Source organism: Oryx dammah, unplaced genomic scaffold, assembly GCF_014754425.2.
Source record: "Oryx dammah isolate SB20612 unplaced genomic scaffold, SCBI_Odam_1.1 HiC_scaffold_13, whole genome shotgun sequence".
Taxonomy (NCBI): Eukaryota; Metazoa; Chordata; class Mammalia; order Artiodactyla; family Bovidae; genus Oryx; species Oryx dammah.
This window is the reverse complement of record NW_024070197.1, coordinates 45,847,512-45,865,824: the sequence shown is the minus strand read 5'-3', so window position 1 is coordinate 45,865,824 and position 18,313 is coordinate 45,847,512. Positions and strand designations below refer to the sequence as shown.

Sequence of the window (18,313 nt, the reverse complement as noted above, 5' to 3'; positions counted from 1 at the left end):
ACAGCAGCTATTTCTGTAACTACAAGCACACTGCACTTATATCAAACTGGATTCCTATTTATCCATGACTCATTGGTAAGTTATTTTATTGATTTGTAAAACTTTATTTTTTATTGAATGAAGTAAATCTTCGCTCATATTACTACTACTAGCTCACTGCACTATGTTACAGATAGACACGCTTGCCTGTTTCACTGGAGTTCCTGGTGGGGAGGGATGGGTTCAAGTGTTATTCAGCTCTCTACCCCCAACCTCAATAATGCCTAATATATAATACTTGTAGGTTAATCAATCATTAAGAGATAGCAGGAAGAAGGAACAAGAAAGCATGAGAATTACCAGCTGAAGTTCTAGGTATTATCCTTCAGATTGGTCTCTTTTCAGAAGAGGTATAGATAGATATCTGGGCTTTCTTGGTGGTCCAGATGATAAACAATCTGCCTGCAATGCAGGAGACTCAGGTTCAATCCCTGGGTCAGGAAGATCCCCTGGAGAAGAGAATGGCAACCCACTCCAGTATTACTGCCTGGAGAATTCCATGGACAGAGGAGCCTGGCGAGTTAACAGTTCATGGGGTCACAAAGAGTCATACACGACTGAGTGACTTTCACAACAACAACAACATACATAGGTATTGATGTTAGTCGCTCAGTCGTGTCCGATTCTTTTTGACCCCGTGGACTATAGCCCACCAGGCTCCTCTGTCCATGGAACTCTCCAGGCAAGACTGGAGTAGGCAGTCATTCCCTTCTCCAGGGGATCTTCCTGACCCAGGGAGTGAACCTGGGTCTCCTGCATTGAAGACAGATTCCTTACCGTCTGATCCACCAGGGAAGCCTTTATCCGAATATTACTTCCAGTGCAAACTGCAAAACAATTTCAGAACTTTGCTTTAACAGTTGACTTTATAATTCAACAGAAAAAAATCACTTTTATTACTTTGAAGCTATACTTCATCTTCGGCCCTACGCTGAAAATAGCACCTGTCCCACAATTTAGCCCTTAGATACTTCCCCTAGTCCCCAAGGCAGAATGAGGAACACCATCCTCTGTACTCCCAGAACACTTCAATCACACCTCTGTTAGAATTTACCAGGCCATGAAGTTTATCTTTTTGTGTCTGATTCCCCAGCCTAACTCTGAGGTCCTATAGAGTAGGAACTGTATTTTATCTTTATTATTTAAGTCTAATATTATAGGTAACAGGTTTTTGGCAGATATTTGCTGAATAAACAAACAAAAAATCCTTCTATCAGAGGGCCAATACTGCTCTTATGTCCTTAGTCAAGAGTCCTCCTTTTCTCTTGGAAGATCCTGTGTGACTAAGAGGATCGCCTCAGGAGAGAACAGCCAAGCGGGGTAAAGTGGGGAAGATTTTTTGCTGACTGGAATAAGCCATAGCAGCCCTGAGATCCTGGGTGTGGCAGATTCACACAAAAGAAGTCAAGGAATTGTGTTTTGACAGAATTCCCAATTTCTTCAACAATTACCGTCATTCATTTCTCCTCTTGAGTAATAAGCTACTTTACAGTTAACTCAGCAACAAAATAAGATACTAACAGTACCTACCCCATAAAGCTATGAAGTATTTAAATAGTAAAGAACTCAGAACAATGCTGAGCATAAACACTCAAAAGTCAGTTTTTACGAATATGTATGCCTCCTGGGACCCAGTAAAAGACTTTAATAAAACGGGAATCTACTGTACAGGAATAAGTTTAAATTTTCATTTAAAGTTTTATTTACATTAATTCAAAAAGATGTATGTAAGACTATGTTCACTGCAGCAGTATTTATAATATCCAAAATATGGAAACAAACTGAGTGCTTATCAATGGATGAACGGAAAGAAAATGCCATGCTGAAATGAAATATTACTCAGGCATAAAAAGAAGATGAAATCACCAAACCAAAAAAAAAAAACCCAAACACATAGACACAAAGCATATAGCAGTGGTTATCAGAGGGGAATGTGGAGGAGGGTAAAAGGGATAAAATGAATCAACTGTATTGTGATGGATGGGAAGTAAATTTTGGTGGTGAGCATGCTATAGTGTACACAAAAGACAAAATATAATGCTGGACCAATGAAACTGATATGTTATAAACTGTTACATTAATAAAAAATAAGTTTTACTTATCTCTAGCATTGTGAATAATGTCCTATGAATGCTTGTTGTTTTTGTTGCTCCCTCTGACTCTTCGTGACCCCATGGACTACAGCACACCAGGCTTCCCTGTCCTTCACCATCTCCTGAAGCTTGCTCAAGCTCATGTCCATTGAGTTGGGGATGCCATCCAACCATCTTGTCCCCTGTCTCCTCTTCTCCTCCTGCCCTCAAGTCTTTCCCAGGATCAGCGTCTTTTCTAATGAGTTAGTTCTACACATCAGGTGCCTTTATTGGAAGGACTGATGGTGTTCTACAGCATCAGTCCTTCCAATAAATATTCAGGATTGATTTCCTTTAGGATTGACTGGTTTGATCTTTTTTGATCTCCCTGCAGTCCAAGGGACTCTCAAGTCTTCTCCAACACCACAGTTCAAACTCATCAATTCTTCAGCACTCAGCTTTCTTTATGGTCCAACTCACATCCATAAATGACTACTGGAAAACCATAGCTTTTGACTAGATGGACCTTTGTCGGCAAAGTAATGTCTCTGCTTTTTAATATGCTGTCATAGCTTTTCTTCCAAGGAGTAAGGGTCTTTTAATTTCATGGCTTCAGTCATCATCTGCAGTGATTTTGGAGCCCAAGAAAATAAAGTCTCTCACTGTTTCCATTATTTCCCCATCTATTTGCCATGAAGTGATGGGACCAGACGCCATGATCTTAGTTTTTGAATGTTGAGTTTTAAGCCAACTTTTTCACTCTCCTGTTTCACCTTCATCAAGAGGCTCTTTAGTTCCTCTTTGCTTTCTGTCATAAGGGTGGTATCAACTTCACATATGAGGTTATTGATATTTCTCCCAGCAGTCTTGATTCCAGCTTGTGCTTCATCCAGTCTGGCATTTCGCATGATGTACGCTGTATATAAGTTAAATAAGCAGGGTGACAATATACAGCCTCGATGTACTCCTTTCCCAATTCAGAACCAGTCCATTGCTTCATGTGTGGTTCTAACTGTTGCTTCTTGACATGTATACAGGTTTCACAGGAGGCAGGTAAGGTAATCTGGTATTCCCATCTCTTGAAGAATTTTCCAGAGTTTGTTGTGATCCACACAGTCAAAGGCTTTAGCGTAGTCAATGAAGCAGATGTTCTTCTGGAATATCTTGCTTTTTCTATGATCCAACAGATGTTGGCAATTTGATCTCTGGTCCCTCTGCCTTTTCTAAATCCAGCCTGAACACCTGGAAGTTCTTGGTCATGTACTGTTGAAGCCTGGTTTGGAGAATTTTGAGCACTACTTTGCTAGCATGTGAAATGAGTGCAACTGTGCGGTAGTCTGAGCATTCTTTGGCACTGGCTTTCTTTGGGATTGGAATGAAACTGACCTTTCCCAGTCCTGTGGCCACTGCAGTTTTCCAAATTTGCTGGCATATTAAGTGTAGCACTTTCACAGCATCATCTTTTAGGATTTGAAAATAGTTCGGCTGGAATTCCATCACCTCCACTAGTTCTGTTTGTAGTGATGCTTCCTAAGGCCCACTTGACTTCGCACTCCAAGATTTCTGGCTCTAGGTGAGTGATCACATCATCGTGGTTATCTGAGTCATTAACATCTTTTTTGTATAGTTCTTCTGTGTATTGTTGCCACCTTTTCTTAGTATCTTCTGCTTCTGTTAGGTCCATACTGTTCATACCCTTTATTGTGCCCATTTTTGCATGAATTGTCCCCTTAGTATCTATAGTTTCCTTGAAGAGATCTCTAGTCTTTCTCAGTCTAGCGTCTTCCTCTGTTTTTTTTGCATTGTTTACAGAGGAAGGCTTTCTTACCTCTCCTTGCTAATGCTCATAACTTTAAAAAAATTAAAAACACTTGTCATTTTATTCTGATAACATCCTTAGTAATAGGACTAGCCTAAATTCTTTGAATATCTACACCTGAAGCTGACTTGCAAAGCAGTCAAAATAGAATTCGGGTTAGATTATGCTTTTCTGAAGAACAGGTTTGAGTTCCAATAAAAGAATACAGACTTCTCGTCTGAGCTATTTCAATGAAAAAGTCTCCCTGCACTCATTATTCTCTTCAATATCTGCTGATACTGTTAACAGATTATCATTACTAAGGGTCGATTTTTTATCTTTCTTTCACTCAGTAAGTTTTTGACTCTCCACTGCTTACATATTCAAGTTCAAATTCCATACTCTGAAATCTCAACCACCTTTTGGATCTTATCCTATACTCCTATTCATGGATTCTGTGCTTTAAAAAAGAACTACTTATGTCCCTTATAGATACCCTCACATTTGCTCACTATCATGCTACTGTTCTTAATTCTCTCCTGGGTGTGTAAGCTTCCTTACCTTCACAGTAATGCAACATTCTGTTCAGGGGTCAGCTTCTCAAGTCAGCATATAAATGAAAACTGGGTTGTTCGATTATCTTTGAAAATACCTTAAGTAGCCCATGAAATATAATACTCATGGCCTTTTATACATATGATCCCTTATAATTAATTGTATGATATGAAAAGAATATTTCTACTGTATTACATAATAGCTCAGAATACACTGCTGCTACTGCTGCTAAGTCACGTCAGTTGTGTCTGACTCTGTGCGACCCCACAGACGGCAGCCCACCAGGCTCCCTCGTCCCTGGGATTCTAAGTTAAACAGGGGCTCTGTATCAACCTAGAGGGGTGGGATGGGGAGGGAGATGGGAGGGAGGTTCAAAAGGGAGAGGATATATGTATATTCATGGCTGATTCATGTTGAGGTTTGACAGAAAAACAACAAAATTCTGTAAAGCAATTATCCTTCAATAAAAAAATTTTTTTAATGCAATAATCTACAGGTATATTGTTGCTGCTAAGTCGCTTCAGTCATGTCCAACTCTGTGCAACCCCATAGATGGCAGCCCACTAGGCTCCCCCGTCCCTGGGATTCTCCAGGCAACAACACTGGAGTGAAAGTGAAGTCACTCAGTAGTGTCCGACTCTTAGCGACCCCATGGACTGCAGCCCACCAGGCTCCTCCATCCGTGGGATTTTCCAGGCAAGAGCACTGGAGTGGGTGCCATCACCTTCTTCTCAGAATGCACAGTTGACCCTAAATCGACTGTAGTGTAACATCACTAGACTCTGATTTCTAAATACTAGCTCCAGTGCTCCTTTGTGAGCCATCTTCTGTGATTCCCCTCAGTGCCAAGGAATCTAGGACTCTCAGAACTAGAAATGTGCCTCTGTTAGGGCACTGATTTTATGTTTCCTTATACTGTAAAGGGATTGAGGGTTGGGGTCCATTTCAACAACTCTTTTAGACTAAAGAGCTCTTTTAAGAGCAACATTTGAGTTCTTGTGCTAGCTCTCTGTCCTTGAGCAAGTTACTTAACTTCTCTGAGCCTCAGTTTTCTCATCTATTTAAAAGAGACAATAATTTGATCCAGCAATTCTCCTTCTGGATATACATCCTAAAGAACTGACTGCAGGATCTCAAAGAGATACATGTAAACCCATGTTCATAGCAACATTATTTATAATAGCCAAAAGGTAGAAGCAAACCAAATACCCACTGATGGATGAATGGATAAACAAAACGTGACATATCCACACAATGCAATACTATTCAGCCTTAAAAAGGCCAGAAGCTCTAACACATGCCACAACATGAATACACCTAAGTGAAAGAAGCCAGTCACAAGAAGACAAATATTGTCTTACTGTATTCCACTTATATGAGGTATGTACAGCAGTGAAACTCAGAGACATATAAAGCAGAATGGTGGTTACCAGGGGCGAGGAGGAGGCGGAGGAGGAAATGGGGAGCTGTTTCATGGGTATGCAAAAGTTCCAGAAATTGGTGGTACAACAATGTGCGTATTCTTAACACTACCAGACACTTAAAAATTATGAAGATGGTAAATTTTATACTGTATGTATTTTACCACAATTTTAAAAAAGAGAGAGACGATAATACCAGACTTATAGGATTACAGTAAAGAGAAAAATGAGAAAACATACATAAGGCACAAAGCATACAATCCAGAAGGTAACAGTTGCTTTTTTAGCTACCAGTTATTATTTGTGAAGGGTATATGTAGTTCTTAGTAATTAAACGCAGTGGATGGTATTAAAGACTATTGCTTTATAGGAAGAAACATTATTGATCCCATCTGTTGGGTATTTTATCAGTGCCTTCCTACTCAAAAGGACATTACTAAATTTTAAGACATCTTTGAAAAATTACAGGGTTTTGTGTTGTAAAATCTGTGCTTCCCTAAAACTTTACCTTTGTATTTTTCTAAGTAAAAGAGTCTTGATTTTTATTATGATATAACGTCCCTAACTAAAACACATTTCCCAACCTTCCTAGCAGGTAGAGTAGCTAAATGATGAATTACAAGAAGTTATGAATGCCTTTTAGAAAAACACTTTAAAAGGGAAAAGGCACATCCCTTGCATTCCTATACACTAAAAATGAAAAATCAGAAAGAGAAGTTACGGAAACAAGCCCATTCACCACTGCAACAAAAAGAATAAAATATCTAGGGATAAATTTACCTAAAGAGACAAAAGACCTGTTTGCAGAAAAGTATAAGACACTGATGAAAGAAATAAAAGAAGACACAAACATATGGAGAGACATACCATGTTATTGGATTAGAAGAATCAATATGGTGAAAATGACTATAACCCAAAGTAAACTACAGATTCAATGCAATCCCTATAAAACTACCAATGGTATTTTTCACAGAACTAGAACAAAAAAATTCACTATCTGTATGGGAATGAAAAAGACCCTGAACAGCCAAAGGAATCTTGAAAAAGAATGGAGCTGGAGGAATCAACTTTCCTGACTTCAGATTATACTACAAAGATACATTAAAACAGTATGGTACTGGCACAAAAATAGAAATATAGACCAATGGAACAAGATGGAAAGCCCAGAGATAAACCACACACCTATGGGCACTTATTTTGGAAGGAAGCAAGGAGATACAACAGAGAAAAGACAGCTTTTTAAATAAGTGGTGCTGGGAAAACTTGACAGCTACATGTTAGAGAATGAAACTAGAACACTTTAGCCACACACACAAAAAACTCAAAATGGATTAAAGATTTAAATGTATGGCCAGAAACTATAAAGCTCTTAGAGGAAAACATAGGCAGTACATTCTTTACATACATCACAGCAAGATCCTCTGACATACCTCCTAGAGTAATGGAAATTGAAGTGAAAGTAAACAAATGGGACTTAATTAAAGTTAAAAGCTTTTGCACAGCAAAGGAAACAATAAACAAGATTAAAAGACAACCCTCAAAATGGAAGAAAAATAACAGCAAATGACACTGACAAAGGATTAACCTCCAAAATATAGAAGCAGCTCATGCAGCTCAATATCAGAAAAACAGACAATCCAATCAAAAATGGGAAGACAATCTACACAGACATTTCTCCAAAGAAGACATACAAATGGCCAACAAACAGATGAAACAGATGAAAAGATGCTCAACATTGCTCATTTGCATATTCAGAGAAATGCAAATAAAAACTACAATGAGGTATCACCACACACTGGTCAGAATGGCCATCATTAAAAAAACTACAAACAAGAAATGCTAGAGAAGATATGGAGAAAAGGGAACTTTCTTGCACTGCTGGTGAGAATGTAAGTTGATACAGCCACTATGGAGAACAGTATAGAAACTCCTTAGAAAACCAGAACAGAACTACCATGTGACCCAGCAATCCCACTACTGGGCATACACCCTGAGAAAATCATAATTAAGAGACCCATGTATCCCAATGTTCATTGAAGCACTTTTTACAAAAGCTAGGATATAGAAGCAGCCTAGATGTCCATCAACAGATGAATGAATACAGAAATCGTGGTATATTTATACAACGCAATATTATTCAATCATAAAAAAGAACACATTTGAGTCGGTCCTAATGAGGTGGATGAGCCTAGAGACTATTATACAGAGTGAAAGAAGTCAGAAAAAGACAAATATCGTATATTAATGAATGTAAATGGAATTTAGAAAGATGGTACTGATGAACCTATTTGTAGGACAGCAATGGAGAGGAAGATTTACAGAACAGATTTGAGGACAGTGAGGGAAGGAGAGGGTGGGACCAATTGAGAGAATAGAAAGGAAACATCTACATTACCATATGTAAATTAGATAGCAAGTAGGAATTTGCTGTGCGACACAGGAAGCTCAATTCAGTGCTCTGTGACAACCTAGAGGGGTGGAATGGAGAGGGAGATGGAAGGTCGCTCAGAAGAGAGGGCACGCATGTACACCTGTGGTCGGGGAGATCCCCGGAGAAGGCAATGGCAACCCACTCCAGTATCCATGCCTGGCAAATCCCATGGACAGAAGGGTCTGGCAGGCTACAGTCCATGGGGCCACAAAGAGTCAGACACGACTGAGCACGCACGCACCTAGGTGGCTGATTCTTGTTGATGTATGGCAGAAACGAACACAATATTACAAAACAATTATCCTCAAAAAAAAAAAAGAAAAGGGCAAGGGCATGTTTTATTCTTTTCTTGTGCCCTTCCTCCTTCCTGCTACTGGAACTGACAGAAGAGCCACCAGTTCCTCAGAACCACATATACTCTAGCCCCTTTCAGACCCACAGGTGTCATGAAGCTAACCTTCCCCAAGAAAACACCAGGGGTAGCTGCTGTTACTAAAACTCCCTGGAGATCCAGAGCACAGCTTGGAGAGAGGTGTTCTTCTGAAGTGTCCCGTCCCGCTCCCCAGTCCAGTTTGAAAAAAAGGGATAACCCAAAAAGCCTCTACAGAACCAATGACACCCTAGAAATGTCTCGTGGTTCTCCCTGAGACCTGGGAAAGTGGGACCTGGGCAAATTCACTTCACTTCTTTGAGTTTCCACTTTACCTTTTATACAGTGCTTCCCTCACAGCTCAGTTGGTAAAGAATCCGCCTGCAATGTAAGAGACCCTGGTTCAATTCCTGGGTCAGGAAGATCCACTGGAGAAGGGATAGGCTTCTCCAGTATTCTTGGGCTTCCCTTGTGGCTCGGCTGGTAAAGAATCCGCCTGCAGTGCGGGAGATGTGGATTCAATCCCTGGGTTGGAAAGATCCCCTGGAGAAGGGAAAGGCTACCCACTCCAGTATTCTGGCCTAGAGAATTCCATGGACTGTATAGTCCACGGGGTTGCAAAGAGTCAGACAGACTGAGCAACTTTCACTTTTCACTTTCACAGGGGAAATCATTAACCTACCTGCACTACTCTGCAGGGTATTATGTCCACATGAAATGGTGGATGCAAAAGCATCTTAAATTGCAATGAAATAAAAATATATAGGTGGCTGCTGCTGCTGCTAAGTCGCTTCAGTCATGTCCGACTCTGTGCGACCCCATAGACGGCAGCCCACCAGGCTCCCTCGTCCCTGGGATTCTCCAGGCAACAACACTGGAGTGGGGTGCCATTGCCTTCTCCAATGCGTGAAAGTGAAGTCACTCAGTCGTGTCCGACTCTGTGCGACCCCATAGATGGCAGCCTACCAGGCTCCTCCGTCCATGGGATTTTCCAGGCAAGAGTACTGGAGTGGGGTGCCATTGCCTTCTCTGATATAGGTGGCTAATGACACTCAAAGCACAGTCAAGAAAGGGCAGAGGGAGAGACTTGCCGGAACCTATCTTGAAGATAGCCCTATAAAAGGATATAAAGAGATGTGAACAGTGAGGTTCACTGCAGCACTACCTGTAACATTTAAAAGTTATATAAAATAATTAAAAAGATCATACACCATGACCAAGTGGGCTTTATCCCAGGGATGCAAGGATTCTTCAATATTTGCAAATCAATGTAATTCACCACATTAACAAATTGAAAAATAAAAGCCATGTGATCATCACAATAGATGCAGAGAAAGCCTTTGACAAAACTCAACATCCATTTATGATAAAAACTCTCCAGAAAGCAGGAATAGAAGGAACATACCTCAACATAATAAAACCTATATATGACAAACCCACAGCAAACATTATCCTCAATGGTGAAAAATTGAAAGCATTTCCCCTAAAGTCAGGAACAAGACAAGGGTGCCCACTTTCACCACTACTATTCAACATAGTTTTGGAGGTTTTGGCCACAGCAATCAGAGCAGAAAAAGAAATAAAAGGAATCCAAATTGGAAAAGAAGAAGTAAAACTTTCACTGTTTGCAGATGACATGATCCTCTACATAGAAAACCCTAAAGACTCCACCAGAAAATTACTAGAGCTAATCAATGAATACAGTAAAGTTGCAGGATATAAACTCAACACACAGAAATTCCTTGCATTCCTATACACTAATAATGAGAAAAGAAAAATTAAAGAAACAATTCCATTCACCACTGCAACTAAAAGAATAAAATACTTAGGAATATATCTACCTAAAGAAACTAAAGACCTATATATAGAAAACTATAAAACACTGATGAAAGAAATCAAAGAGGACACTAATAGATGGAGAAATATACCATGTTTATGGATCGGAAGAATCAATATAGTGAAAATGAGTATACTACCCAAAGCAATATACAGATTCAAAGTAATCCCTATCAAGCTACCAATGGTATTTTTCAGAGCTAGAACAAATAATTTCACAATTTGTATGGAAATACAAAAAACCTCAAACAGTCAAAGCAATCTTGAGAAAGAAGAATGGAACTGGAGGAATCAACCTGCCTGACTTCAGGCTCTACTACAAAGCCACAGTCATCAAGACAGTATGGTACAGGCACAAAGATAGAAATATAGATCAATGGAACAAAATAGAAAGCCCAGAGATAAATCCATGCACCTATGGAGACCTTCTCTCTGACAAAGGAGACAAGAATATACAATGGAGAAAAGACAATCTCTTTGAAAAGTGGTGCTGGGAAAACTGGTCAACCACTTGTAAAAGAATGAAACTAGAACACTTTCCAACACCATACACAAAAATAAACTCAAAATGGATTAAAGATCTAAACATAAGACCAGAAACTATAAAACTCCTAGAGGAGAACATAGGCAAAACTCTCCGACATAAACCACAGCAGGATCCTCTATGACCCACCTCCCAGAATATTGGAAATAAAAGCAAAAATAAACAAATGGGACCTAATTAAAATTTAAAGCTTCTGCACAACAAAGGAAACTCTAAGCAAGGTGAAAAGACAGCCTTCAGAATGGGAGAAAATAATAGCAAATGAAGCAACTGACAAAGAACTAATCTCAAAAATATACAAGCAACTCCTGCAGCTCAATTCCAGAAAATTAAATGACCCAATCAAAAAATGGGCCAAAGAACTAAACAGACATTTCTCCAAAGAAGACATACAGATGGCTAACAAACACATGAAAAGATGCTCAACATCACTCATTATCAGAGAAATGCAAATCAAAACCACAGTGAGGTACCATTTCACGCCAGTCAGAATGGCTGCGATCCAGAAGTCTACAAGCAAGAAATGCTGGAGAGGGTGTGGAGAAAAGGGAACCCTCTTACACTGTTGGTGGGAATGCAAACTAGTACAGCCACTATGGAGAACAGTGTGGAGAGTCCTTAAAAAACTGGAAACAGAACTGCCTTATGACCCAGCAATCCCACTGCTGGGCATACACACCAAGGAAACCAGAACTGAAAGAGACATGTGTACCCCAATGTTCATTGCAGCACTGTTTATAATAGCCAGGACATGGAAGCAACCTAGATGTCCATCAGCAGATGAATGGATAAGAAATCTGTGGTACATATATACAATAGAGTATTACTCAGCCATTAGAAAGAATACATTTGAATCCGTTTTAATGAGGTGGATGAAACTGGAGCCTATTATACAGAGTAAAGTAAGCCAGAAAGAAAAACACCAATACAGTATACTAACGCATACCTATGGAATTAAGAAAGATGGTAATGATAACCCTGTATGTGAGACAGCAAAAGAGACAGAGATGTATAGAACAGTCTTTGGGACTCTGTGGGAGAGGGAGAGGGTGGGATGATTTGGGAGAATGGCATTGAAACATGTATAATATCATATATGAAACAAATAGCCAGTCCATGTTCAATGCAGGATACAGGATGCTCGGGGCTGGTGCACTGGGATGACCCAGAGGGATGGTACGGGGAGGGAGGTGGGAGGGGGGTTCAGGATGGGAAACACATGTACACTCGTGGGGGAGTCATGTTGATGTATGGCAAAACCAATACAATATTTAAAGTAATCAGCCTCCAATTAAAATTAATAAATTTATATTAAAAAAACTCATTGTAAGTTTCAGTGGGTAAGAACAATATTGGTAAATGGTATATATAAAGAACTCAATCATGTTTTTGTTCAGCAATAAAGCACTAAATTTCAGTTTCTATGTCTTAAAAAATAATAAATGTTATATAAAATATGGTACCAGCAATATAATCAAATTCAGTGTATCTAATAAAAAGATGAGAAAATTGATAAAACAAGAAATGAAAAGTATATTAGCTGGCATAACAGTAGTAACTGCCAGAACTAAAACCATAAGTGGTTAAAAGGAGTTACTTCAATTTCCAGTTAAATGAGATGGTGGGAAGAAAGAGTAGAGGAGACCACAGAGGATAAAAGATGTCACCACATTTGGGAGATGAAAGGCAAGTGGAGGAGTCTCCAGATCAGAGAAAACAAGATACCTCCTGCCTGCAAGGAAGGAGACACCTGTGAGAAAAGTTCTAACCCCAGAAACCTGGGAAAGAGTAAAACTTTGGTGGTTCCTGATCGAAGTGATCAGGTCCCTGTTAGTGATGCCCACAGTGAAGTCTATCAGCTGACAAACTTTGTCTAGGCACAAAGCATATAATCCGCCCTTCTGTAATTCACATTTAAATAAAAAATAGATTACAAAGGCCTAACAGATAACTAAATGATGCTTCCGATGCTAAAGGAAGAGATGGAATAAATAAACTAAAGAAACTTGAGGGGAAAATAGAGACAATGCAAGGAGAAAAAGAAAACTTAAAAGAAAAAAAAAACCCATCAATTTATATATCAGAGAAAAAAAGATACCACCTGTAAAAAGAACAGGATGCTATTAAAACAAGGATGGTTAGAGAATATGAAAAAGTTCTTGGAAACTCAAAATACAAGATCTGAAATAAAATCGAAGACCAGAGCCAGAGGACAAAGTTCAGGAACTCTCTTTGAAAGAAGAACACAAAAAAGCAGAGGAGAAAAAAAAAAAAAAACACAAGAAAATTAGAGAACCAGTTGAGGAGTCCAACATCTAATAGCAGGGGCCCTGGAAAGAGCGGCAAGAGAATGGAGGAAAGGAAATTATCATAGAAATACTTCAAGCAAACATCTCGGAACCAAAAGTAATAGAGCACTGAAGACAATGGAAAGATTCTAAACATTTTCAGGGACCACATAATGGCCATGTTCAAAGAACTAAGAATCTGAAGGAAACAGACTTCTCAGCAGCAAATCTGGAAGCGAAAAACAACAAGCAATGCTTTCAAAACTCAGGCATAAAATAACTTCCAATTCGGAGTTCCATGCTGAGTCAAACCATTAATCTCTATGAGGAGAGTAAATGGGAGTACAATAAAATTTTTCAAACACATAAGAACTTATCTACCTCCTATGAATGCTTTCTTAGGGGGTTTGTAGAGTTAAGACTCCACCACAATGAAGGAGTGAATCAAGAGAAAGATATGGGATCCAAAAGCAGGCAAAGGAGTCCCAGGAGGTCTAATCAACTAATCCAGATTAGAGCAGGTAGTGACAGAGATGGATGGATGCAAGATGGATATTTCAAAGAAAAAAAAAAGGGGACATGTTTGCCCATGTGAAAAACAGAAGCTAGGTGGCTTTTACAAATCTATTAAGAGTTTGAAGAATTATTACTTACCAACCAAATGAAAGCAATTAGCCAACTGGTCAATAGCAGACCTGTATTTGTATATCACATTTGTCTCCAATAAACAATAATTAGAAATGAACACTACTGAATTTACTAAGAACTGAGATGTATCTACAGTGGAAGAATGCAGGAAGGGAAACGGGGGGCATGGAGCTATATAAGGACATTAATTTAAATTCTCATCTTCTGTAACATAATGTCAATAAAAGATGTACAAATAAAACTAGTAAACAGCAACATAAACCAACACTTAGAAATGGAGATAAATATCCAAAGAAAAAACTAAAAAGTTTGGGAAGGATGGAACAGGAGTCTGGTTTTATGTTTAAATGTATTAATAGTACTCTTGACTTTTTAAAACTATGCTCATAAATTACTTTATCCTGTAGTAATGAATAATTAAAAAACAATTCCCCCACAACAAAACTGGTTACTTCTGGAGAGAAAGAGTAAATGAGATAACCTGAGTGAGGAAAACTTTTTCTCTCGTCCTTCTTGTTCACTTCTGTATTACTTGAATTAAAAAAAAATCATATGCATACATGGCTTTTACAATTTACGGAAAAAACATTTGACAGTTCTATGCATTGTCATAGTCTGCTGCTGCTGCTAAGTCACTTCAGTCGTGTCTGACTCTGTGTGACCCCACAGACAGGAGGCCACCAAGCTCCCCTGTCCCTGGGATTCTCCAGGCAAGAACACTGGAGTGGGTTGCCATTTCCTTCTCCAATGCATGAAAGTGAAAAGTGAAGTGAAGTTGCTCAGTCGTTTCCAGCTCTTATCGACCCCACGGACTGCAGCCTTCCAGGTTTCTCTGTCCATGGGATTTTCCAGGCAAGAGTACTGGAGTGGGTTGCCATTGCCTTCTCTGATTGTCACAGTCTGCTGCTGCTGCTAAGTCACTTGAGTCGTGTGCGACTCTGTGTGACCTCAGAGACGGCAGCCCACCAGGCTCCCCTGTCCCTGGGATTCTCTAGGCAAGAACACTGGAGTGGGTTGCCACTTCCTTCTCCAATGCAGGCAGACAAAGGCAATAAATACTGGGGCAGAAAGACATAAATAGGAAATTCCAAAAAGAGACTAAGATTTAGGGACTTCAGAGAAGGCAATGGCACCCCACTCCAGTACTCTTGCCTGGAGAATCCCATGAATGGAGGAGCCTGGTAGGCTACAGTCCATGGGGTCGCTAAGAGTCGGACACGACTGAGCGACTTCACTCACTTCACTTAATGTTTAATCACATGGTCTAAACATTTTTGTTGTATATATAAATATTTAAAAAAATATAAAAATAAGCCTACAGAAATTTAGCTTCAAGTTCCAGTAAATGATTCAATAAGTCACTTGGTGACAGGTTAAACTTGGGAAGTGCAGAAGTAGTCGAGGAGAATTCCAGGTACATATGTGATCATCCTTGGAAGGAAAGTTTATTATTACTATTTTATCCAGATGACAAACAGAGATGGCAGCCAGTTTCTTTTTTCCTGTCTAGTAACTGCAAATGGTTAAGAAAATGCTTATTTTTGTTACTGCTGTCATATCCCTTGAAGGTTTCTGATCAAATTATCTCTTCAACAGACTCAGACTTTGCCTTAAAAGATGAGAGTTGTTCACTATATATTTGTCATTACAGTATTTCAGAACAAAATTTGAATCCCATTTTGGAGAAGGCAATGGCACCCCACTCCAGTACTCTTGCCTGGGAAATCCCGTGGGCGGAGGAGTCTGGTAGGCTGCAGTCCATGGGACTGAGAAGAGTGGGACACGACTGAGCAACTTCACTTTCACTTTCATGCATTGGAGAAGGAAATGGCAACCCACTCCAGTGTTCTTGCCTGGAGAATCCCAGGGATGGGGGAGCCTGAGGGGCTGCCGTCTATGGGGTCGCACAGAGTTGGACACGACTTAGCAGCTGCAGACCCCATTTACTTTTTTAAAAAATTTATTTTTAATTGGAGGTTAATTGCTTTACAATATTCTGTTGGTTTCTGCCCCGTATCAACATCAATCAGCCACAGGTATACATATATCCCTTCCCTCTTGAACCTCCCTCCCAGCTCCCAGAAAGGGAAGGAGAGGGTGGTGTGAATTAAGAGAGCACACTGAAACATTTACATTACCACATGTAAAATTGGACGGTCAGTGGGAATTTGGTGTATGACGCAGGGGGCTCAAATCTGGTGCTCTGTGACAACACATTTAGTTTTGAAATGACTGTTTTCCCCAAACCTCGAACACTAAGCTTTGCTAGAGCATGACTTTTACCCTTCCTAGATGGAAAAACCACTCTTTGAAGCAGCTCCTGAAAATGAGGACTTAGCTGTTCACTCACTTGATGTGTGAGTACAACTAAGAGCATAATTAAAGAGTTGTTGAAACTCATAGATGACTCATGTTTCTATTCTGCCCTCAAAGTCAGCCCGGTTTTATTGACGTTTCAGCATCTCATTTGACACAAGAAAAAATAAAGTGAGGTTGGCAGGGGGAGGCGGCAACGCTCAGAAAAGTACCACCTTCAAAGCTGAAGGAACGCAACGACCTTTTACCTTTACACGTCTCCGTTTTCTCCCCTTTTCTTCCCCTGGAATCTGCTTCTCTCCTTTCTTTCTCTTTTTCCGCTTTCTCTCTTTGTGTTTGTCATGATCGTTTTTGTCTTCAAAGAGGCTGGAGTCGTGCCCAGAGCTGCCCGTGGAGAGCTCGGTAACTTCGTTCCCTCCCACTTTGAGGACCAGCTTCAGGGGCTTCTCTACATACTCTTAAACGAAAGGAAAGAGTCTCGATTAAAGGAGAGCCTCGCCGGGCAGTATCCACAACGCAGAGTAAAACTGGGTAGGGAGAGTCAGTCTGAGGCGCACAGGCAGAGGCAGGCGGCCAATGGCACGCAGTGGGCGCCCCTCGGCGCACCTGTTGAATGACGGACACTCGCCAAGTGGACGCCCCGAACGCTCCCGGGCCCGCCTCACACCTCCCAACCGGAGACCCGCCCCGGCCGGAGGTCCCGGGTTCGAACGCCGCCCCCGCCGGGGGGGTCTGGCGCGGCTCAGGCGGGCCGCGCCCCCCTCGCGGGTCCAGGCCTGCCCGCGGGAGGTGCGACCCCCGGCCCGCCTCGGAAGCTGGAGAGTTGTCTCGAAGGCAGGAAAACTCCACCGAAGGGCAGTGGGCTCGTCGCCCCCCCACGTGGCCCACTCCTCACCCTCGTAGAGGTGTTTGTCCGACTTGTGCTTCTTGTGCTTCTTGCCCATGTCCGATCGGGCCCCGGTGCCCGCCCCCCGCGCCAGGCCCAGGCCGTGCGGCGCCGCTTCCGGTCCGGGCCAGGCGAGCGGAGGGCGGGATCGGGGCCCGCGAGACCCCGCGCCGCGAGGCAGGGGGACGGCGTGCGCCCAGCGGCGCGAGGCCCCTTCACGAATAGACCCAGCCGCGCCCGAGCGCGCGAGACCCAGCCGGAGCCGGAGAGCGGCGGCAGGTTGGCGAGAGGCCGGCGCGGAAGCTGGAGAGAGGGCCTGCCGCGCGCGCAGAGAGTGGTCGGCTGGGCGTGGCGGCCCCTCGCGGCTGGAGGTGGCACTGCAGCCTGAGGCCTGCCTGGGGGCGGAGTCCGGCTCGCGGGTGGGGCCAGGGCGGGGTCCACCGCTCTGAGGTTCCCGTATTTCTGTCGGCCTCCCTTCCTCTCTATCTCTTCCTTTCCTGTCTTGATTCCTTCCCACTCTCCCTCCTCTTTGCCCCTTCTTCCTTTCCTCCTTTTTCTTATCTTTTTATCGCCTTACTTCCTTTTTGACTCCTCCCTTCTCTCCCGCTTTCCCTAGCGTCTATCTTCATTTTAACGTTTGTTGAATCCTGTACTGGACGCCAGACCCAGAAAACCCAGAACATTGGTAGCGGAAGGATTCTAATCTCTAAAACAGAACAAAACAAACATATAATGATATGTAAAGACCTTCAAGACCTTAATTAAAACAATACCAACAAAGTATGGAGCAGAGTGTATTCAGTAAGATGCATTTATGGAAATAAACGTTGGTATCTGGATAAAAAGGCTGTGATGGATACACAAGAACTGTTAATAGTGGTTATCTCAGGACACTAGGACTGAGAGTGGAGTTGATTGGTTTAGTTTTACACTTCTCTATATTTTTTGAAAAATTTCTCACTTGCATATTTATTATTTTTTGAAATGAAAGAAAATTTTAAAATTAGATTGAAAAAATGATGAAAATAATCTGGATCCCCACGAAGTAGAGGTCCAGACTAACACTATTGCTCTGTTAATATAGGTCCACTCCTCTTTCCTGCTTTAAG

General features: G+C 41.3%; 1 protein-coding gene across 4 annotated transcripts in view; it reads right to left on the bottom strand.

Annotated features, from left to right (window-relative positions):
* The window catches only part of BRD7 (bromodomain containing 7), a 49,685-nt gene extending 32,230 nt beyond the window's left edge, over positions 1 to 17,455 (bottom strand). For 3 of the 4 annotated variants that reach the window (XM_040253466.1, XM_040253465.1, XM_040253467.1), the window contains exons 1-2: positions 17,214 to 17,311; positions 16,567 to 16,775 (exon numbers count right to left, since the gene is read on the bottom strand). In XM_040253466.1, coding sequence (XP_040109400.1) covers positions 16,567 to 16,775; positions 17,214 to 17,262 — 258 coding nt within the window. In that variant the 5' untranslated portion in view covers positions 17,263 to 17,311. Of the gene's footprint in view, positions 1 to 16,566; positions 16,776 to 17,213 lie in introns of all 4 variants that reach the window. The other variant, XM_040253464.1, reaches the window with a different exon arrangement.
* Positions 17,456 to 18,313: the final 858 nt, after the last annotated feature.